The sequence below is a fragment of the Cyprinodon tularosa genome, unplaced genomic scaffold, assembly GCF_016077235.1.
Source record: "Cyprinodon tularosa strain WSP-4 unplaced genomic scaffold, ASM1607723v1 ctg917, whole genome shotgun sequence".
Lineage (NCBI taxonomy): Eukaryota > Metazoa > Chordata > Actinopteri > Cyprinodontiformes > Cyprinodontidae > Cyprinodon > Cyprinodon tularosa.
Genome location: NW_024039693.1, coordinates 132,032 through 156,803, shown reverse-complemented (window position 1 = coordinate 156,803; position 24,772 = coordinate 132,032). Strand labels below are relative to the sequence as shown.

The 24,772-nt window shown below is 36.8% G+C and overlaps 1 protein-coding gene across 2 annotated transcripts in view; it reads left to right on the top strand.

Moving 5' to 3' along the window:
• chka (choline kinase alpha) overlaps nt 1-24,772 on the top strand; it is a 33,383-nt gene that overhangs the window by 5,232 nt on the left and 3,379 nt on the right. Inside the window, exons 3-8 of one of the 2 annotated variants that reach the window (XM_038274452.1) lie at nt 3,494-3,547; nt 16,448-16,561; nt 18,955-19,088; nt 20,761-20,865; nt 21,435-21,493; nt 21,578-21,665. In XM_038274452.1, coding sequence (XP_038130380.1) covers nt 3,494-3,547; nt 16,448-16,561; nt 18,955-19,088; nt 20,761-20,865; nt 21,435-21,493; nt 21,578-21,665 — 554 coding nt within the window. The remainder of the gene's footprint in view (nt 1-3,493; nt 3,548-16,447; nt 16,562-18,954; nt 19,089-20,760; nt 20,866-21,434; nt 21,494-21,577; nt 21,666-24,772) is intronic. The other variant, XM_038274453.1, reaches the window with a different exon arrangement.

Here is a 24,772-nt window from a genome sequence, read left to right as displayed (position 1 = left end):
TATATATATATATATATATATATATATATATATATATATATATATATATATATATATGCATATAAAATCAATAAAACATTTCAATAAACAGTGAACTTTCTCTATGGGAGGAGTTGAAAGTGAAGTAAAGTAGCGATTCTCTCCGAGCTACAAAAATGTGGTTTTATGAGTAACAATGCGGGGCACAAACCGCTCCCAAACGCCCCACGGAGCGTAGTTATGTCTATACATGAGAACCATTCCAGATTCTCCGTGACTTCTCCGAACTTCATCGCCTACGTCTGTTTTCTCCATCCTCCACCGCAAAGTCCATTTTTTTGCCCTGATCCGGTCCACTGGAATGGGCAAGCTCTGGAGATGCCATCATATCAAACAGGAAGAACGACGTTGGCAACATCCAGCTTGTCAAAGTAAAATAGCGCAACTACAGATCCATATCTTTAAATTAAAACGCCATTGTAAATATTCCCAAAAAAGAAGACATTTTTATTTAAATATTGGATGCAAACCACTTATAAATTCATAATACAGGGAAGCAGATTTGTCTTCTTGATCTATAGATTTATTTTATGTGAAAGGCTGAAGATTTTTTGTCAAATCCAGTCGCAACACCTCCCAAAAGCACATCTCACATTACAGAGCAACTTCTTATCGACTTGGACAAAGACAGGCTGTTTCTGGAAGTAGAGGGCCAATCAGTGTTATATTATCATCGCCGTCCTTATTACAAAGACGCACAACAAAAAGAAAAGGTTTTGGGCAGAAATCCCCTATTCTGGATGCTGATGGTCATTTTTAATGATCTCCTCCTAGACTGAACGTTCATTACCTCGTAGTGTGATATTAACACAGTAGTATAATGATATAATGCCCTCCTGGGACTTCAAGGAACTCAGAGCTGCAGAGATCTGTGGAAGCTGTAGGTGTTGCTTGGCTGAGGCCGTCTAGAGGAGAGAAGTTAGGAAGGATGTGGAATGTCAGGGTTTACAGTCTTTGTTGTAGCTGCGCTCTCTTTTCTTTATGTGTAGCTTTTCTTATTCCAGATCTGCTCACTTTCAGTGCATCAGAGCCTACAGAGTGGTGTGGCCATGCCTTTACTCCATTTGGATCAAACTTTCGCTGTTTGTTAGAATATCTTAGATTTCACTCTTTATCTGCCTCAGCAGATGGCCGCTCACACTGAGCCTGGTTCTGCTGGAGGTTTCTTCCTGTTCAAAGGGAGTTTTTCCTCTCCACTGTCACTACATCCTTACATAGAAAACTGAACCATTCTGGTTGTATGATCTGGTTGAATTGTCTCCATAAAGGGCCTTGAGATGCCATGTTATGTGAATTTGCACTATATAAATAAACTAAATAGAAATGAAGCAAACAATCCCAAATCATTATCTCTCCACCTCCGTGCTTCATCGTCCATCTGCTATTGTCTCTATAAGCTATTGTTGCTTTACTGCAAAGATGCAGCTGTAAAAACAAGCCTCAGCATCCTGAATGTTTTCCATCGGAGCTGAACCATATCAGTGGAAGATGAAAGTATATCAGCGACGGGATTTTTTTGTTATGAACCCGCATTTTGCTCACTGCCCTGTTGCTTTTTCATTCTTCCCTCCCCCACTCTCTATAAGCCTCAACAGTTTAGTTTCAGGTTTCTAGATCCTGTGTGGGCATGAAAGGCAGTGAAAGTCGGTCCGGGTAGCTACCTCAGTTAGCAGCAAGCCCACGCCGCCTGAAAGATAACAATCCACTGCCTTGGCGTTGCTGCACACTGGAGTTCAATACATCATGCAGATCTATTTAGGCTGTTGGATTTAGATTTAAAGGGAATTTCTCTATAGATCTTCCCAAACTCAATGACTGTTGCTTCTTTAAGGCCAAACGGATAAAACTTCTGTATTTGTAGCGATGGTCACTAGGTGTATTTAACCAGCAGTATCTGGTTTACATCTGATCCCATGAAAGTGACTCGTTTGCTCTCAGTTTTTCCAGGGATTTCTTCGACAGCGACACAAACTTTTTCCCCATGTCTGTATTCCTGCCTTATAACTTTACTTGGGTGGATGTTAAGTCCAAAGTATCATGAAGCAGGAATCATCCTGCGGCACCAAAGTTTGTGAAAAGACTCCAAAGATAAGGCGTAACTCAGGAGTTCCCAAACATTTCCCCCAAAAGCATCACTGCAGCAGACCCTCTTAAAAAAACACACTGAAGTAATTCACTCTATATTTATTTATGCATACAAAATATTATTATATTGTTTTTTTAATAAATGTATTTCTTAAATGACATTTATTCCATCATTTGAAATTAAAATTATTTTATTGTGCATTTTACACTTTCATGCGTGAATCGTGGATTATGGTAAATTTGTTTATTTCATGATAGCAGGGCTGCAACTAACGATTATTTAGCAAATCGATTAATCTTTTAAAAATGTTTTTGATTAATCGATTAATAATTGGATAGCCAAAGGTTCCTTAAATGAGATTTTTTTTACACAATTAACCCATGTGAAAATAAAACTTTTCCTTCTGACAGATGAAAACTTTTTTTTATTATAAATGCAAAATGTTTATATATATATTTTAATATAATGATATAATATAAGTTGGTTATTCTTTTAGCTGAAGGCATATTACACTCTCTACACTCCAGTTAATGATTAATCCATTTTTAAATAAGTTTATGATTATTTCAGTGATCGATCCATCATGATTAATCCGATTGTTTCAGCTCTACATGATATAGTATATCTGCCCTTCATTTCCCTCATGGATCAGATCACAATGGTTGAGAAAACCATCTCCCCTGATCCTAAAGATGGTCCTGAAGCCCTGATCTAAGCCAGTCATTGTTATTCCAGATGATTAATGAAGAATAAGGACCAAAACTAGAATTCTTGCTACCTTTTAAACCAGTTTATACCAAGAACACATTAACGTCTGACTTAATTAGTCCTGCATTAAGTTATTAACTCCAGTTTGCTTAATCACTAATGGCTGTGTGAACAGTTTTTACTGCTCTGGATGTCCGAACTATCCAAAGCCCTGCATCCTTCACCAAGGTAACTGCAGCATCCTCTGCTGCCTCTCAGCAGGAATTAGTGTCGCCTACTCAGAAAGCTAATATGATTAAAGAAGTCAGGCGCCAGCGTTTGTGTGCACAGCTTCTAATGGCTGAAGCAGTTTCTCAGCAGTGAAGATATGCACGGCTGGATTATGAGAAAGTTAAATTAATCAACCACAAACATCTGGCAGCAGGTTTTCCTTTCTTTTTTTTAACTCTGCACTCTTTCCTCTCTCTGGGTTTCCGGGTGAAACAGCGGCTAGATAAAGGAAGATGAGCTGTTTAATGGTGTGTGGTTGAACTCATTACTCACTACTGTCTGTAGATGGTCAGGTCTTATTGATTCATTCATTTTTTGGTTGATGATGCTCCGTTTTTTTGGCTTCGCCTTTATTCATGGATAGTTCTTTCCTTTTTCTCTTGTTGATAGATGTCCTGTAATAAAGGGGACTCCCGACAGTCAAACAAAGAGAATGACTTCCAAGTAAGTAACAGATGATGATGGTGCTGCTTGCCGTACAGTTTGTTTCTCTGCCCAATACACACCCCATACTGCGTCATCCTTCCTCTGACATCCATTTGAATTCCTGTTTTTCTTTACTGATTGCTGAGGATACGCATGTTCCTCTACTCAACAGTCAGAAAATCAACCAAAAACCACAAACATCAACGTATTTTTTGGGGATTTTATGTGTTAGACCGACAAAGAGGATCTCCTATTCGTGAATTGAAAGAAAAATTATGCTTTTTAAAAAGGTTTTAATCTGACACTAACAAATTACAATGAAGCCTGTTTTTTTTTTCTTTTTGAGTTCAACTAATAGTATAAATTGTCACAGAAGAAAAAAAACAGTTGTTTTTAGAGGTTTTGAACAAACAGCATTATGAAGATGTGAAGGCTGAGGAACACAGCAGTCTATTCAGGGAGAAGAATTCATCTTATAAAAAAATTGGGATGATGTCATGACTGCGAACGTACCTGACCAGGACGGGCGAGGAGAACATTGATAAGAGAAGAAGCCATAAAAACACCCGGGCTCATGGGGGGAACGTTTTTCCATTATTTTTGGAAGCAAAGGAGATGTTTTATAAATGAAAATTTGAAATAAAAAAAGCTATTCAGAAAGGAAACTTTAAGAAATGTTTTAATTAAAAAAAAGGTAGCGAGAGTAACTTTGCTGTTTCCTAACATTTAGTTTTTAAGTTTATGTTTTAAAATTTATTTTCTCAAACTTTATTTTTTCAAATGTATTTTTTTGTACAGATTTTATGGTTTCTTTTTTTTTTTCATAGAATATAAAAAATTGAATTATTTTCAAATTGCGTTTTCCACATTACATTCCCGTAATTTCTGGGGGCGGGCTTTCCTGTGTTGGAAGACGAAACATTGGTCAAACATTAGCAACAACATTTATATTGGTCAATTAGCGCATTAATAGCTTCCATTTTTATCTAGCTTGAAGTGAAGAGAATGGGAAACAAATGGTCAATGTCCTGTACTTATATAGCAGCTTTATTCAAGTCAGGAGACTTGACCAAAGCGCTTTACACTACATTCATTCACCCATTCACTCACACACTGATGGTGGCAAGCTACACTGTAGCCACAGCTGCCCTGGGGCTCACTGACAGAAGCGGGGCTGCCGTACACTGGCGCCACCCTCTGACCACCATCAGTAGACAATGCAGGTGAAGTGTCTTGCCCAAGGACACAACGACACTGAAAATCGGAGTCGGGGTTTGAACCGTCAACCCTTTGATTTCAGGGCAAACTCCTCCATCCAACGCCACTGTCGCAATATGAAAAGAATACAGTTTTAGAAAATCAATCTGAAACATAGAAAAAAAAGTATAAAAGATGAAAAATATATTTGGAAAAAAAACTTAAATGTTAGTTATAAAGTTACATAAAGTTTTATTTCTGGATTTACTTTTTTAAGTTTCAATTTACAAAATGTGTTTTTTTTTTCACATTTCCATTTACAATTTCCAGAATAATGGAACAAAGTCCACTCCATACAGCCTAAATTTGATAGAAAGTTTCCCACAAGCCGTGGAGAACACAAACCAACATGTGGAGGAAGGTGTTTTGGTCACTTGAGACCAAAACTGAACTATTCAGGGACCGGGAAATACTGTCAGAAACCAAAGCTGAGGAAGCGATTATATTCCAGCAGGTTTACCCCAAACATACAGACAGAGCTACAGTGAAATGTTCAATCAAAACAGGCGTGTTTAAAAATGGCCCGGTCAAATTCCCAGTTTGAAAATCTGTAGAAAGATGTGACAACTTCAAAGTGGCTCTCCATCTAATCTGTCTGGGAATTCACCATTTTTACAAAGAGGATGCAAAGATCTGCCCAGAGGTGGAGCTATTTCTGAGCCAAAAGAACATTCTAGAAAAGATTTCCTTCTACTTCTCAACTGTTCACTACTTAATGTGATTGGTCACAGAAAATCAGAAAAAAAATTTAACGGAAGTTTAATGATGCAACATGGCGAACCCAAAAAATGTGAAAACTTTTGCAGAGCACTAGAAGATGACAGTAGATTTCCCTCCTGCCTGCTGCTTTAACCTTCTGGCACTGCATGACCCTGATAAAGTTCAGGACATTTTTTATCCATACTATGTTTTTCCCCCTTTCCATCTGAATCCATTAACCAACAAATAATCGAATTCTGTCTCGCTTCAAGCACAAGGTCACCGTAACTGTTTTAAGATCTTAACAATGCGGCGGGAGTCTTTCAAATACTTCAAAATAAGAGCATGCAAAAAGAGAAACAGGATGTATTATTGATGCTTTTTGTCGCTTAATCTTAAACATGTTTACTTTGACTATAAAACGTCCAAAACTTAAGCAGTGTAACTTCCGGCTGCAAGATAATATTAGGATATGGACATCAATGAATGAGACAATCATTTTAAGTGTATTATCAATAGTTTTGCAGCCTTTTTGAATATTGTTCTCCACTTTCTTCACATTTTAATTCTTAAACACATTTCTAAGACATGAATAAATAACTACCTTAAAAAAATCTTTTTACTATATTTTCTTAATTCTTCTTTCAAATGGCATCCATGTTTTCTGTGCAAGCTTATTGTAAAAAACTCTAAACTTTTAAGTTTAATTGCTTCACTATTTTCCTCGAAAACGAAGGATTTATTATTCCTATTCTGATTTTGTTTCAGTCCTTTTAATTAAACTTTGCTGAAGATCTAAAAAAAAATTTAGCTTTAGATTTTTAGCTAATGTATCTTTAGGAATCACCTTGTTGCTAAATTCTGACCCCAAAAACAAATTTACTGTTGAGGAATTGTACAAGATGAGATAAAAGAAACAGGAACAAAAAAATGTATGAGCCTTTTTCCTCCTATGTAATTTTTTTGTTGATATAACCATCCTAACTAGTAAAACAGCACAGAAGAATCACTCAGAAAGCAGCAAATTATAATTAAATATAATATATAATATATTAATAGAAAATAACCAGTAAAAAAGCAAGTAGCAAGTAGAGTAAAGACTTTTTTCCAAAGACTTGTTAACAGCATTATAGGTTATTTTCAGGAGGTCTAATCAGCATATAAACTGATTCACTTTGCATTTTTAAAACTAAAGATTTTATTTCAATTCAACTTTATTTGTCTAAAAATGGGAAATTACAGCATGCAGATGAGCTGATAGAAGCACCTGACTACACAATGACTTTCTGATCCTTGACTTTTTAATTTACTTCCCTAAGAGGTAGACAAGGATGAAACACGCTGATACAGTAATAAGTTGTTTATACATTAAACAAACCTCATGATCAGCATGGTTCAGGTTAAACTAAAGAACCCAGACACTAATGTGTTATTAAAAGCAACAACAGGATCTTCCCAGCATGCAACGCTCCGACCCAGTGACCTGGAAGATGCTCTGTCTTACAACACGTCATGTGACCGTGACTTTAAGCCACGCGCTAAAAAGCTCAACAATGACTCCTGGTCATGTGGTCGTGTTTAGGTCATCCGTCAGTGAGCTATCGTTACCATGACACCATCTTTCCTTAAGATTACTGCTCCTCCTCAGCGGCTTCCTTTGGCTTTAATCTGAGCTAATGAAGAGCTGACCCTGTGATAGTGGCTAGTCTCAGCTTTCCAAACAGTGCTGTCTGGTCCAGTTAGATCTGATCTGGATTAGAGGGACATGGGATAAATGCCTCAGGAGACGTCACTGCAGAACATTAGCGCCTGTTGTGGAGACAAGTGACATCGCGCTGATGGTAGTAAACAAAAGCGATTCGCTATTGCTTAAAATATGCAGAGAGATACTGCATTGAAATCATAAAATATGCATTCTATATTGTCTATATCTTTCTGTGCATGAGTTTCTGCATTTAGATCTAGCAAAAGCCTTTCTCCACATCCAACCAAAATGTAACTTCAGAGGTTGTAGATTTTAACTTCATCCTTTTAATGGAGAATAAAAGAAGCTGACAAATAATTTACTTTATGCATTTACAGATCATGTGCAAGAAAGAGGTCATTTAATCTTACCCTTGTTTTTACATTTCCATAGTTTTATAATCTATACTTCAACACTATCAATGAATATTTAGGCCTATCAATGATCATCATATAAAGTATAATAATCGCCTAGTTTTTACTAACGTAGGTAATGCTGTCAGTTACACTTTCAAGCATCCAGCTGAGTAAATCTTCATCAGTGCAGATAGAACATCAGCATGATGTCGCATGTAATTAGGTAGCATGGATTCTGTAGTAGTGGCACTGATCTGCAGTGTGCATGGCATGAAGAAACAGCAGTGCTCCAATAGCAACCTTTTTTTTAATGCCTATTAAATGTATACTAGCCTGGATTGGCTGGTGATCAGCTTCTGGGTGTAGTTATTTTATTATTTCTTATGGCAACTTGTCTTCCTGCTGCAGACATTGTGATTGGGTTTAACAATTTTCTACGTCAAAGAAAGAAGACTGTGTGTTTACTCCGTCATTTGATTGTTGTAAATAGAAACGGTGCAATATTTCTAAAGTAAAAATGATCATATAACGAAGAGTTATTTTCAGTATAATTGGTTTTTAAACTAATAATGCAATAATTGTCTGTTTGTAGCATAATCTAGAACCTTTTAACCTAAAATGAGTTTCTTTCAGATGCTTGTTAACACAATTTATTTCAGTTTTTGAAGGGAAATTTTTTTTAGGTATTTAAATACACTGTAAAAGTTAATCTAACAGTAAGAATTTCTTGAACTAAATTTATTTGCAGGTGAGTAAATCTATTTGCGAATGGAATGAGTATTTAGCCTTTAAATAAGATGATTTAATTTATATATTACGCTTGAAACATAGTCATAGAAAAGTTTTGAGTTCAAAAATCTTATTGTATTACAGATCATTATATGTATACTCAAGTCTAGTGAAAATGCTTTTATTTCAAGCAGGTTTACTTACATTTTGGTCTTTTTTTGCAGTCTATGTGTATCATGATTGTTAAAATCATGTTTTATATTCTTGCCAAGTGCAATTATCTTAATGTACTGACAGATCGATCAACTTATGTTGAGTAGAAGTTGCTCAAATGACAATGAGTAACCTAACAGAATCTGCTGTATGTGAATCTCAAAACAAGCATGGAGGTCAGAGCAGCAGCTGTCGGCTGCTCTCTCTGCACCTGTGCAGAAATACCTCAGAGCACCGAAACGTGACCAGAATAACAATTGGTCATTAAATAATAAGAAGGGAACAAAGTTTGCATCAGACTCGGTTTGTTCTGGAGGTGAAAATGACATGACAGGGACACAAGCAGAGGATGCCAGCCTTACAACAGGAAGTGTGTGTTTCCGGTCTAGCTTCAGGAAGCTGTGGGTGGAAGGACTTTTTCTGCTAGGAATTGCACAATTTTGCGGCTTTTCAACCACAGAGAGCCTTGGTGGCTTTTACTCATTCATAGCTGACTTTTCAATTGATGCAGGGAGAGTGAGAGAAATCAAATAAACAACCGAAGAGAACGCTGTCATTTAAAGTAGGTCAGTGGAAATGAAACAGAGGTGGATGAAGGACAGTGTTGCTGTCAGACGGTCAATACGGGGACACCAGGGTTCAGTCAGCAGGCTGGCTTTGCAAAACAAATGGCCCGGTAGAAGTCCGCAAAATCAAAGCTGTTAAATTAACTTTTGCATTAGCCTCTGCAGAAAATCTGAATTTGAGAATATTTAAATTAATGTACAAAATGTGGATTTATCTGGTTTAAAAATACTTTTTTAGCTATTTTGATATAAACAAGCAACATTCAAACACAATGTGAAAAAAAGTATGCTACAATATTCTATAAGTCAGAGCATATTTTGGATAATTTAGTTGGATAATTATGTTTTCATGAAAATAATTTTTTGTAACTTTATCCTCTGACTGATTTCCCTTCCACTTCACAATAATCTGATACTTAATCTATAATCTAATAATACATAAATTCACATCAGAAAACATTAGATATTCTGGCTATATATATAAAAAAAAAGTTTAAGAGTTAGATACTATAAAGCTATCAAAAGTGACTAACTTCTGATTATTTTAGACTAGAGTATGACCTAAAAAATGAGCAGTTGTCGGGGGGTGGGGGGGTGGTAAAATCAGCTTTTAGAAGAAAAGGAGATGACTTATTTTTTTATGACAGAATACTTTAGTCCCTCTTTTTATGCCTTAATTGGAATCATTTAGAATTGACTAAATGTGCTTTAATTACAGGACGCCTTACATCCTTTTGTCCTTCATAATCATACAGTATAAAATAGCAGCAAATACCAGATTTACTTTCTGTTTTAGTGAGTTTTTGTACAGGAGTCTTTGCTGGTGCTTTAGATGTAGGCTCCCTGTCAGGCAGTATTTGTGTCAAGATGATTATGGTAATGTGGATAATTCACGTTGGAGATTTAAAAGTGCATGTGATCAGCATCCTGCAGATAAGGCCTTATGTAACGAGAGAGAGAGAGAGCATTGTTTGAGCAACGGGAAACAGAAGGCGCTGCAGAATGATCTGTTCTTTAAATACATTCAGTCATTTCAGAAGTGTTCACTGTGTCCTGTGATCAGGGGATATGCTTTTAGAAACATTACTCAAAGGGAGAACAGAGTTTTTTATTCATTGTCCACAGAATATTAAGATGATCCGTTTGTCTGTCTGTCTAAACTGGTTTTTGCCTCAAAAAAATCCTCCAAGAACTCTGTCACATTTCAGAAAATATGATAGCTATTTGCAGCAATTCTACAAAATATCAATCTTTTTAGTTCTAATGTTTTTTGTTTTTTTTTTGTACTTGAGAGAAAAAAGAGGTTTTATTTTCTTACATCTGTATCTTTAAGAAATATATCTTTCTTGACCCATCAGGAGAGCCTTCCTCATTCTTCTGCTTTTATTGCCTGTTTTTTGTTTTGTTGTTCTTCTATTTTAGTTTTTAGCATACAGCATCAGCGGCCACTTTGTCAGGTATCAACTTTAATTGTTTTTTTACACAAATAGGCCAATCATAAGAGAATAACTCAATACATTTATGAATTTAAATGCAGTGGGGACAACTGGTTGATATTAAGCCTGAGGATCATAAAGAAAAACAAAAACGAAGCAGCTGTATTTGTGATGATTTGTTGGGCGTAGATCTGGATCTACTAGGATTTTTACAGATATTTGTCTCCTTGATGTACAGATAGTGGTCTGACGAAAAAAAAAATTAGTAAATGGGCATTGTGTAAACTAAAATGCCTAGCTGATGTTTAAGTTCAGAGATTTTTTGATTTAAGGAAACGGAAGCAACAGAAGCTTAAATAACCACCCATTACAACCAAAGTATATACCCTTATAGGCAATTTTAATTGCAATGCAATTTTAAAATATATATTAATACCCAGGGAAATATATGATACTCCATATAAAGTTTGACACAGAAGAGATAAAAAAAGATAAATATTTAAAGGCATACCAAAAAATAAACAATCCACTGGACTTTTTCCAAGTTTGAAGACGTTTCTCTTCCCATCTAGGAAGTTTTTTCAATTAAAAATCTAACAATTAGCATTGAGTCCAAAGCTTTATATAGTAGCCCAAAAAATCGTTTAGAAAAAATGCAAATTGAACCAGAAGAACGGGTCCTCCCCTTAGAAATGGGGAGTCGTTTTGGGTTCTTTGTTAGCCTGTAATGCCGGATTTAATCTCAACATGGGGAATACGATCTTTACAGAAACTCATGCTAGTGAAATAAATGCAAAATGCATATATAAAATAATACAAAATTTGGTTATAATTTCAGATGTAGACACATTTGGGTGTGGAAGTGTGAAATATCTGATGTGATGCAAATTGCAAGATTAAAAATGAGCATCAACAACAAGTTAAATCTACGTAAAATGTTGTTAAGAAGGGTTAAAAATTAAAAGTGCATGTTTATTAAGGCAGAAAAGAGAAAAAAAAATGTTCTTTATACTGTTTAGAAACGATATCATGCCCAATTGGTGCCTTTTCTTTTCTAAGTATCAATAAAAACAACCTGATAATATCTGTAAAGCTTACAGACAATAACAGACTCCAAAAAAAGACCACACTGGATGCTACATCTGTCAGCTAGAATCAAGGAGATAAAGCTAGAGTTTGCATTTTTCAAGAATAGAAATGTTGGATGTCAGCTATGATCTGAAGACAGTAGAGGTAGAATTAGCAGTAAGTAACATACAAACGTGCGGTTAATGCTGTGGGGACTATACTTGGTTCTTCACTTTGTATCTAAAATTTCTTACCTGGTTAAAGTTCATCTAAAGCTTAAGTTTCTTTGGTCTAATGAAACAAATATTTTTAAGAATGTTTTACGGTTTCTTTTTTGTAGAGCAGCTGACTGAGCACAGAAAAAAATTACCCAAAATGCCAGAGTAACTGCTGTCAACACAACTTTAATTAGTTTTACATTGAAGCTTTGAATTCATTTAGTCCGTTTCACATTTTTTCCCTTCCACTGGAGTTTCCACGTCTTCAGGTGTCATTTTAAAACTTATTTCTATTGAACAGCGTTAGAAAAGCAATCCCTGTGACCTCTAATGAGTTCATTTAGTGACTCTGTGTTGGAGCTTTAGAATAGTGTTGATTCTCAGAGGTTCATCACAGTTTGGGTCCAAACCTCTCAGAGGTCACAAAGCTAGCCTCTTTGTTTTCCTTCAGGTTCTGGTTTCTTTTGGTCTCCTGCTGGACCATCAGTGGGAAACATCTTTTCTGTGTTTACCTAAGAGGTTCACCATGGGAAAAGCTAAGATGGAAATAATGTACAGAAAAATAATATTACCTGAGCAGTATCTGTAGGTGATAATCTCAGTTAACAGCAAAGACCTAGTATAGTACTTGTAATATTCGCCTTCCTTCCATATACAGCATAAATAGTGATTTTATTTATCAAGCTTTTTATTTTTTTTTAGCATCAAAACCCCAAAATGAAATACGTGGTTTAGTAAAACGTACCTGAAAGACTACATTTTCCTTTGGTTTAACAGCCTTCTTTGAAGGAGTTACAGCCTGGAAATCGGACTTTTTCATGTTAAATCGTGTGTTGAGCTTCAAATAAAAGCTGCTGGAAAATGTCGGCCCACAAGGGACCAAATTTATGGTTTGTGGAAAGAACCATTTCGGGTTCTCCGTGAATTACATCATTTGTATACTGAGGCTAACAATAGCCCGCCTTGCTATCATTGCGTCCATCTCTATCTCTAAATGATCAGGAAATCCCTTGCAGGTGGCCAGCAAGCGTTGCTGTTTCTATAACTGTTATCAATGGTGTATAGCAGAGGTCTTCAACAGGGGTCTGCAACCCCTAGGGGGTCCACAGAGGTACTGCATGGGGGTCGCGGAAGTTTTGGTTGATTAGCCTTTTTTTATATTCTCCCTGCAAATTTTCACTAATTGAAATGTCTTTAAATACACATTAACATGAATTTAACACATCATAGTAAATAGATAAATTGAGGCAGTTGTCATTCAGTCATCAATGCTCACATTCAGTGACACACAGGAGCTCTTTCAAGCCGGACACCGTTTCATTCACAACACCTGTCCCATCAACCAGGAATCAGAAATACTTTAATAATCCCAGGGAGGGATTTCTCTCATTACGTTACTCCATCTGTAATAGAGTGACTATAGGACAATTTCATACAATTTATATAATTAGGGGGTCCCCGCTCGCCATCAGTTTGGGGGTCCTTAGCCTGGAAAACGTTGAAGACCCCTGGTTTATGGGGTTACCAACTCCCTGAAAACAAAAAAGGGACACCTCATGTGCATGCCAGGCAGGTGTCCACCACTGGCGGCATGCTGTCTCAAATCTGACAGTCCGCCATGGGCTACAGAAAAAGCGCGCCGGCACACTGTGCAGTGTGCTTTATGTTCATTATCGTGGACTTTTTCCATCCAGGTTTTTGTTTTTCCCCATTCCTCCTTATATTTCTGCAGCCTTTTTTTTTTCTGAGGAGGAGCATCGCTATGCGAAGGTTCACCGCCGCCAAAAGTAGCGTCAGCATTTAAATTACTCCGTTTGTCCCCCATATTGCTCTGTGGTCTCCCTCTGTCTTTTCCTTAAGCAACACTTGGCTCGACCAATGGGATGAGGGTATTCTGGATCGTAACATATATGTTGTCAGCTCATTGGTCACAATGCAGGTCAGGGCCGGGGGAACAAGTTCATCGTAAGTTTTGTATCTAACGTGCCCTTCATTTTCCCAGAGATAGCAAAAGTACTCACTTTCCATACTTGAGTAAAAGTACAGATACTTGTGTTAAAAAATCCTCTGGTAAAAGTGGAAGTACTGATTAAACTTCTTTACTCAAGTAAAAGTAACAAAGTACAGGTTTGTAAATTTACTTAAAGTATAAAAGTAAAAGTAGAAACCACTTTTTTCATGCCGTTGCCTACATTTTAAATGGATGTCTGCCAATAGGACTAGATCTCCGTTGTGTTCATTTTCAATCATCTCGTCGTCCATGCTACTATGCTAACGCCACCGCCACCAAGCTGCAATGATTTGCCGCCAATGAATACCGCCGAATCTGTCGATTCATCTTGTAGTGGTGCGTCAAATGCAACGTAGATTCCCATCCAGTTAGATTGAATTTGGTATTGATGACGTGAAAAATAATAACGGTAACTCCACTGAAATGATTCAAAACTAAAGTAACGAGCCAATTTTTTAAAATGTAAGGAGTAGAAAGTACAGATATGTGTGTAATAATGTAAGGAGTAGAAGTAAAAAGTCACCATAAAAATAAGTAGTAAAGTAAAGTAAAAATATCAGAAAAATCTACTTGAGTACAGTAACGAAGTATTTGTACTTCGTTACTTCCCATCTCTGCATTTTCCATTAGCTTTTTACTGACTATTTTTTTACACTCACAATAATATGGGACAAAGTGCATTCCTTTTCCACTAGTACTAGGTACTTCTATTTCTAAATACAGAACAATTCTGTTTTTTAAGGGACAGTTGGCAAACCTAATGGTGTAAGAGATGATAAAACGATGCTAAACAAATGTGACTGCCAATAGCTGCTAATGTTGCTGGCGCTACATCCACTTGGATGAGCAAAAGCTCAATTTGGAAGTTCTTTTCTAGAACTGATGGTACATGATTTAAACATTAATTTAACGATAATTCCAGAAGAATTTTATATGTAAAGTACCAGTTTAAGATTGTAACTTATATCTAGTTGTGAGATATCCTCCTTTATTTAAACCCTAAACAAAACCCAAAGAACAGTTGATCCAGAATCTCCAGGTTTGTTTGTAATCTGCTACCAAGAAAAAAAATACTTTAAACTTCACAAGTATGAGCTACATCTTCCAACCGACAAATCCACTGATAACCTGGTCATAAATTTAACTGGTTCAGTTTCTTCCAGTAAGGTCCATCCTATTTGGTAATCTGCCAAGGTTTCAGTCTTCTCCACACAATAGATTGGAGGTGAAACCAGTTCCTAAAAGCATTGGGCTTTAGTCGATCACGTGATCCTGCTGGAATGCAAAGGTTTTTCATTAAACTTGAGCCTCCTGCTGAAGTCTTGGTGGGAAGTGTCAGCGTGGGACTTTTGTGAATCTGCAAGATAAAGTGAGAAAGACGTGGCTGTCTTTCCTGCCTCAGCAACTTCAACAGTGACTGCTAGTCAGAAGGCCAAGTCCAGCTCCAAGGTTTAATGTTCTTTTTTTCTTTTCTTCTCCGGTCTGGCAGGCAAACCGAACAGACCCTAAACACAACATTTGTTCCTCATTCAGAGTCACCCATCCATCTTACCCACTCCCCTGTTCGACATGCCCTTCACCCTGGGAATGTTTTGGCATTTTCAATTAACAGGCCTAAAATCAGAGTCCTTGGAAACCATTTTGGTTGTATTCCATCTTAAAAATCCTACATTTATTTCTCTCAAGGTCATTAGCTTCACTATATATTATATTCACGGAGTAGTTTTTTAATGTGTTGTTTAGGGCAGAATAATGTGCCTTCCTGCCCTTGAAACAACCGAAGTAGTGTTGCAGGGATGCCATTTTTTTTGGTCCCGATACCGATACCCGATACCTGGCTGCGCAGTATTGGCCGATACCAATACCATACTGATACCATCTGTTAGAAATTTATGCGTGTGTGTATATATGAAGAACTGCAGACTACTTGGATGTAAAATAATTGCCATCATGGCTTTGTCAAGCTGCTGCCTTCCTTTGTGAAGCAGGAAAAAGACTAATATAAACTGAATCCAGAAGAACTTTTTATTGCCTACCTGGAATGGGTGGCAATAGTTGATTAAACTTTTGGCTCTCAAAATGGTATCAGTGCCCTATTTGTTGGTACTCACCAATACCGATACCACCATTTTAGTGCTTGATCGGGGCCACGCCCGATACTGGTATCGGTGAAACACTAACTGGAAGAATTGATAAATATATTATTTATTTTAGTGGCTATCTGCTAAGGACGCATGTTATATATGCCCCTTAGTTTTTCTTGCAAAATCTTCAAACTGTGGTGTAAAAATTAATTGTAGGCTTCTTTAGATAATTCAAGACTTGGGGCATCATAGAAGGGTTTCTCCAAATAGCAAACTGAAGATCTTTGTCTTTTCTGTGTTAGTTTACGTAAAAGCAAAACTAGAAAAGAAGGAACCTAAAAGCTATAAAGGTTTTATGCCGCTAACACAAGAGGCATGTTTCAGTGTTTTATATGTGAGCTGACAAAGGAATACCTTTCAATCTATTGATTTCAGTTTCTGTGACTCTTATTCTGCTCTTCTTTACAGAACTGATACATCTAAATGTTGGTGTGGGTTTTTCACAGACTTTTAAAAATAGCCTGTTTTATGTTGCAGGGGGCAGAGGCCATGGTCCTGGAGAGTGTGATGTTTGCCATCCTGGCTGAGAGGGAGCTGGGGCCTAAACTCTATGGCATTTTTCCTCAAGGTCGCCTGGAGCAGTACGTTCCTGTAAGTCATGTTTTTGTTTACGGCGTGTACAGTCCCTAATACGGGAATAAAGCAGGAATGAAAAATTAACATCCCAGGGGTCTTCATACATTACTCCAGTTGGATTCTACCCTTTAAGATAAAACAAATAATGATAAAAAATTGCTCAGTGTTAGAAGTTATTTATTATGGGAATTTATGTTGATTTTAACCATGTCGCAAGTTTAGTTAATGAAAAGAATAATGTGCTTCAGGCTGATTTTTGTTGGCAACTGCAGGAAAAACACACAATACATTGCTATTAGCAAAAAGGACACAGTAAGCTGATTTAATTAGCATTAAAATAATCCAGTGTCAGGTTGTGTTTAGGTTTGTAGAGGACCCAAATGCAGAGAGGGAAGCTGAGGTGGCTTCTTGCAGATTTAATAGTAAATGGTGGCAACAGAGACCTAAATAAAAAGATAACTTATCAAGCAACACAGGATCCAGACCAAACAGGAGTACATAGATTAAGGAGGAAATGAAGAAAATCCAGTAAACAGTAAGTGCAGAGGAGGAGTATAATTGCCAAACAGAACAAAGAATGGAGTAATCAACTGATTGGGAGCAGGTGCGGAAGGAAGGATCTAGAAGGGAGCTAAGAGAATGGATAGAGGCACTAGGGGGCAACAGAGAGTAAACAAGAAATACATAAGTGCTTAAATACAACCAGAAAACAATTAGAATGACAGAAAAGGGAAATTAAACCAATGACCTAGAAAACAGAGTGACATAAATCAAAGTGTAACTGAAAACTCAAAAAGAAAAGAAACAGAACCAAAAAGTTCAGAAAGGGCAGAATCACGACTCCCTCTAGTGTACCTGCTGAAATGTTTCAAAGGAAGTTGTTCTTTGTTGCCTCGCATTAGCCCTTATGCTAAGAACAAACAGAGTCTTGTTTGTAACAACTTGCTGCAAATTTTAAATGATCACCTAAATAGCCCCCATCTGGCCGTGCTGCATGGCGGAGCAGCGTCAACTTCTCTACTGTGCTTTACAGGCAAGGCAGTGACTATTGAAAAGTGGGGGACATTACGCTAAACGTTTGTAACATGATAGAAAAAGACATGCTAGCAATTAGCTCGGTTGATGGGGAAGCGACGTGCCCTATTTTTAGTGATAGTTTTACATCTTTGCACATTAGAAATAATAAGCCAAGGTAGGATTATTTTTAAGACACAGTCCAAAGAAAATTCAAAGTGCTTTACATTAATTAAATAATAAATAATACAAAAATTAGGAAAATAAAAGCAGAGTAAAAACAATCAAAGATAAAAACATGACTAAAACAAATTAAACCAATGGATCACAAAGAGTATCATCACAAAAATAATTTCCCACAAAACTGTGTCTGAAAGCACTTTATCAGATTAAATTATGTTAAGCTATAAAGAAACATGTTTTTTCAAACCCAGCTCACATTTAAAAACAACCGACTAAGTTATAGAAACTCACAGTCAGTGCACTGATGGGCAGAAATGTAAAAGCTGATGTTTCTACTTAAAGACATTTGACGAGGCTGAAGCAAAACCTCATTGACTTTATGTGCTATAAGCTGGCTCGCTCATTCTAATTAGCACAAGATTAATCTATAACTCCTTGGAGAAGCATGGACCAGTATACTTTGTACACCCGAGGGCAAAATTGATTTTAAAAATCTGCATTATACCTTTATGCAAGTTATTAATTTGATTTATATTGGAACTTTATTGGAGAAGTTTGGTGTTTTAATTTTAGTAAAGCCCATGGAGGAGATTAATCCATAAATTGTGTAGGGGCGGGTGTGTGCGTGTGTGTATGTGTGTGGGGGCGGTGGGGGCTCAGTGAACTATTTAGCTGTTGCTATAAATTGTAAAAACCCCAAACATTTGCTCCCCACTGAGTTTCAGATTTAGATAAAGAAAGCAGTCTCTAGCTGACTCTGTGTGGGAACCACTGAGCCTTAATGGAAAGAGCCGCCACTGCTGCACAGCTGCGAGATCTTGTTCAGACATTGATGGGAAATCTGTTAAGAAACCCAAACTTTCACCAACATGACCTTTAAACTGTGACCTAGAACACTAGGGGTATATTTTCTATGTTTGCAGAACACCGGCAGCTCAGGTTTGTTAACAGGTCCATTTACAGCAGAGTATCCACAAACTAAAATACAGAGACGAGAAAATGGACGACGTACCGACACTTTATGGCTCCTTTGGAAATTTTTACACATTCTTTCCTGTTTCTGATACTGGGAAATATTTTTAATGGCTTGCAGTAGCATTTTCAATACATTTAGTTGTAATAAAAATAACAAAAAACCGAACAACAATTACCAAATGATAAGATGTATTCCACTTTCTGTGTGATAGCGGGTGATATTGTGATCTTTACAGAGCCGTAAACTGGACACCAGTGAGTTAAGCGACCCAAGCATCTCTGCCGAGGTTGCACAGAAGATGGCCAGGTTTCATGGGATGAGGATGCCCTTCAACAAGGAGCCAAAGTGGCTCTTTGGGACCATGGAGAAGTGAGTCATTCCGTTTTATATGTCACTGTTAAACTAAAAGGGGTTTAAAGGGTTTGGTTATTCAGTAACCAAAGGTTTCTCCAAGATAAAACGTGGCACTGCTGATAAGTGATGGACATGATAGATATCAGCTTATCAAGCAGCTTTTCCTTCCGAAGCGCTTTACCAATGTCACATATGTTGCATCATCTTGGTGTCCTATTGGTGAAATAAATGCTGCTGTTTCATTCCCCTATTTGTCAAGACGCTCATAATTCTCTCTTATCTCTGTTATCCTCTCATGTTGCTCTCTGACCTTTCTTGTGACCCGGCTTTGTAAACTTCCACATCAAGGCTGTAAAATGTCGTCATCAGTTTTCCAGATGGATCCAGAGAAATGTTGTAACTGCAGCAAAAGAAACTTAAAATAATCCAAGAAAATTACGCATGAGTGATCTTCTACTCTTGCATGCAGCAAAGTATTGCAGAATGAATCATCTTTGACCTCTTAATAATGCAAAATAGAAATCATAAACATAAATTTGAGTGGAAAGTTTAAAATGTATTTAATTCCTCTGTTTGGTGTCCTGGAAAAGGCAATTCTGAATGAGTTAAAGGTTTATTTTAATAAAATGATGCCAGAAACTACCAGAATAACACATGGAACCTAGAAGGGACTGGGATTTGATTTATGGAGCAGATTAGTAACAAAAAAAACATTAAAATATCTTTGTTTCCAGCTTTTGTTGACTTTGATGCTTTGTATTAAAAATCAATCCATTATTTCACAAGCATTGTCCTACTGTCTGCTCTTTAATAATCAGTGACTGCTTTTTTTGGAAATATCTATCAAAAGTAAAGCTGAACTTTTACATTTATAAAAAAAAAAAAAAAACCTATAAATAAGATTAAGGGCTCCGTAAAATTGATTCTTGGAAAGTATGGGATTTAGACATGATAGCAAAAAAGTTTGCAATGCAGTCCTGATGTCCAGACTCATTACTCAAGTGAAAATCCTGAATAGAAAAGCATCGTCAGCGAACGCTTGTTTTTCTGTATAGTTCAAAAATATTTATAGAACTTCAAATCTTGTCATTTTTTCTTTACTCTTCATATAAATTTAGTTTGTTCGGTCTGAAAGCTTTGGTGTTTTATAAACTAAAGAATATAATAATAATAATAATAATAATGAATTTTATTTATAATGCACTTTACATTTGACTTCAAATCTCAAAGTGCTACATTAAAACAGGGAAAATTAAAACAAGTTTAAAAGACCATAACATTAAAAACAGAGTAAAGAGACAGTCATTAAAATCAATACATTACATATGACCTTTATCATTACCAAGTTTAGATGTTTTATATTGTATTAATGAAATAATAGCCTCTTCTTCACTGAAAACCCCAGGATTTATTTTACATTGGTTAACAGAAGGATGCCTTGTACTTCCACTGCTTTAAGACACCACAGACTGTTTAATGATATCAGCCTGATGATGCTGATTTTGTTATCCTAAGAAATATAAAACATTTCTTTTTGTGCTGTAGATATCTGACATGAGTTTACTTGATGATCATAACAATAAAAAAATATAAGTCCGTTAATAAGTGTTTAGTAATAACTGTAAATGAATCATGCAGATCTGACTTGAACTTCATTGGAGTAACGGTTCATGTCCTCCTTCAACAGGTACCTTAGCCAAGTCATGAAACTGAACTTTACCAGAGAGTCCCATCTCCGCCGCTTCAACCGCTTGCTGGCCTACAACCTGCCACAGGAGATGGAAATGCTAAAGTAAGCTACCAGAATCACAGACTTCCTGTGTGTGAAGCCTGGCTTTAAAATGAGGAGTTATCAAAGCACATGTGGAGAACCCTTAGAGCCACCAATGATGATGCATAAAACATTTAAAGAGCCCATGAGAGTATAAATCAGACACAATTCTGTGTGAAGTAACACTTTCTGATGATAAGTGCATTTGCACTTAATTTGAGCAGGTAGATAAGATGACCTGCCATTGGAATAAGTGCTTTTGTCTAGAAATTATACCCTTGAAATAAGATAATTGAGTTTCTTTATTGTTTTAAATCATATTTGATTAGCAAATTATCTCAATGATCTGCTCAAATCAGAGGAAAATACACTTATTTCAGCATAAAAACTTACTTAAATTTAAATGTTTGCAGTAATGAGTAACATTTTATAGTGAGATACCAAATAGTTTTCAACACCAGATTATTCACATCTAGATAAGCAGATGTGACTATTTTAAGCATAAATTCAATAATTTCATAGACAGGTGATGATGCACTAAATTAACGTGTAAGAATGACCAAATTCTTCTGTTTTTTGTGTGTGATCAGGTTGCTACTGGAGTCCACCCACTCCCCTGTCGTGTTCTGCCACAATGACTGCCAAGAAGGTAAAACACATTCTTTGCCTTTGCACTGTATCTGTTTGCCTCGGTCAGTTTGATAGAAAATAACAATCCTTGGGTTGCTTTCAGGGAACATCCTGCTGCTGAAGGGCCGCCACAGCTCAGACAAACAGAAGCTGATGCTCATCGACTTTGAATACAGCAGTTACAACTACAGGTACTACAGCAGCAGCCGCAACCAATGTTTTTATATATGCAGGAAGACTGGTTTAATGTCAAACTATGTTTCAGAGACTAGTTGTTTTCATGGAAACTCAAACTAACCAATGTACCTTGCTTTATGAGCTAAGCTTTGATTTAAGTTTGTTACAAAAGTATAAATAAAGGTCAAATTGTTGGTTTACTTTTCATTTGTTTGTACAGAACCCACATAAGATGGAGAAAATATGGAATTCATTGAGTTTAACAGGCTGTACAGTAACATCTATAAAAACGATGGCCCCTCAGGATGTGTTAACGGGTATCTTAACGGTATCTTGTTCTGCTTGCATGCAGAGTGCTTTACTGGTGATTATCAATGACAGATGGTTTGTCTGACAGTTTGGTTTCTTACCATTAAAGTTTTGGTCACATTTCCAATAGAAAAAACCCAGCAGGGTCTTCCCTATGTTGTCATATGTGACAATTCTTGTATTGCTTTGGTGTGGAGTGCTTTTGCTATTTTTAACTGAATTATTTGTGTTAATGCGATGTCCCTTACCGTTGTAGTTGAGGGAAAATAGAACCTTAAGTTATTAGAGAATATTGAAAAAGGCAAATATAAAAGAATTGCATACAAAAAAACAAAGAGGTTGATATAATAAAATTTTACATCATATTTTTTATGAAAATGTACTTTCAGAATAGGAAAACTTACAAAACAACGGGACTGCAACTAAGGCTACGTTCACACAGCTGCCAAAGCCGATTTATTTTTTGCCATTAAGGCAGGCAGTGTGAACGAAGCCTACGTTCACACTGCAGGCCTTGATGCTCAATTCCAATTTTTTTATGAAATTCGATTTTTTTCCAATCCGACCCAGGCCACTTGGCTATATGGTCCTGAATCTGATACAAATCTGATCTTTTAAAATGCAGAAATGCAAAAAAATCGGACTTGTGTTGTTCAGACTGTCATGAAAAGATCAGATCCAGGTCGCATATGGGCCAAAAAATCGGATTTGGTCAATTCAGGCTGCAGTGTGAATGTAGCCTTAGTGGCTGTCTGAACAACACAGATCCAATTTTTCAAATGCGATCCAGGCCACTTGGCTATGTGGTCCTGAATCCGATACGAATCTGATCTTTTCAAATGCGAACTGTGTCTGAACGGCCAGGTCGCATTCATCAGACCTGAACGCCATTAATACCCGACAAAGGTCACTATTCTGGGTCTTGCTATGAAGAAGAACAACCATGGTTGACGATGATGCGGAGAGTAGTATTTATGTTAACCATCTTGAAAAGATTGTGTTTTTATGGTTGGGAAAGATCGGCAGATGCGCAACGGCTCTACCATCCATGTTTACTTCCGTAAACACAGAGCACGCTGGCCTGTGATGTCATTGCATCCTCTACTGCACATGTTGCGTTTTATGACTGCAGTTCCCACAGTAGATCACATGCAAGTCACATATATTTGGAAATGTGAACAGCAACGCAAAAAAATTGGATTTCACCAAAAAAATCGGAATTGAGCATCAAGGCGGTGTGAACGTAGCCTTAGACTGCCATGAAAAGATTAGATACAGGTCGCATATGGGCAAAAAAAATCTTATTTGGGTGACTTCGGGTTGGAGTATGAACGTAGCCTGAGGATTATTTTGATAATCGATTAATCTGAAAATAACTTTTTTCAATCAATCGATTAACAAACCAGGAGGAGAAGGTGCATAAAGATTTTTAACAGAATTTTAAACAGGTGAAGTTAAAACTACAGTATGCCGAATGAGGACTTCTGGATAGAGCATATTGACACAAGTGATTAGAAATATTTGTCATCACTAAATTAGTTGAAGATTATTTTAATAATCTCGATTAGCCTGATTAATTGGTTCAGTCCAATTGAAGATAATAGGATAAAAACCCACCTCATAATTTCTCCATATCTGCATTTATTTAATACATAACTGATATATTGTTTCGTTTAGTAAAAACTACGTAAAAGTTTGGTGCATAAGCGTCTTTTCTCTAAATCCTTTAAATCTCCAGTCACCCATCTCCTTCCAGTAAGTCTCCTCCCATTTGACCTTCTGTACCCTGAAAATGAGATGCTGATAAAAGCAAAGTCAAACAGGAGAGGGGGGGGAGAAGAGAAATGCAACAAGATGTTTTTATCAACATTTGTTGACGTTGGTGCCTGTACAGTAATTATACTAGTTATAAGAATTATTAACTGCAGCCGTTATGTAAATACTGTTCTGCATATAATTAAAGGTGCTCAGAATGGAGCTAAAGGAAAGACCTATGAATGTCACTTTAAGGCATGATTGTGCAAACGATTCAGTAGCACTTTTTTTTTGTGTGTGTGTGTGAATTCCTTGGTGGATCATTTATGGGAAACAGAGTAGATCACAGGGAACTCCCACCTCCTCCCACCAAACTTCAGCCTATCCCCTTCAAGTGTTAATGTTGCAAAGCAAACATGTGACCTCAGCATGCTGCCCCCACCATAGCACACACACAGCATCCCATTGTGGGGGTGTTTTGGGTTTTTTAGGCCTTGGCCGATAGGGATTGGCTCAAAAAATGAAACGGAGAGAGAGACGAGCCTCATTTGGCACCTCCCAACAGAGCAGAGGGAGACTTTGAGATGAAAACAATTCAGCAGTACTGATAAAATGTGTGGGAAATCTTCAGGGCAAGTAGCCACTTGCTGTTACTGCCATTAGATAAGGACTTTAAAAAATATAATTTTCTGATGATGTTACTGTATAAGTCGTGCTTTGGTCCATGTTTAGCCTAGGTGATGCACTTTTAACTACTTTGCGTTGCTAGAAAATGGGTTTTTGTGACTGTCATTGCAGTCTTGAAAACAATATGTATCAATTCTCCATCTGAAAAATATCAGTATGAAAATAACTTGCTTTTTGACAACATTCATCAACTGATTATAAGTGAGTTTGATAACCTCTGTAAAAGCAGGAGTTTCTGAATGTGCTTTGCATGTAAAGTACATTGTGGCAAATCAGAAAATGTTTCTCTCGAGTTATTTTCAGAATGTCCTGTACATGTTGTCTCAACAAAATTCCAGTATGGTCTCATAATGACAATAAAAATTCCTGA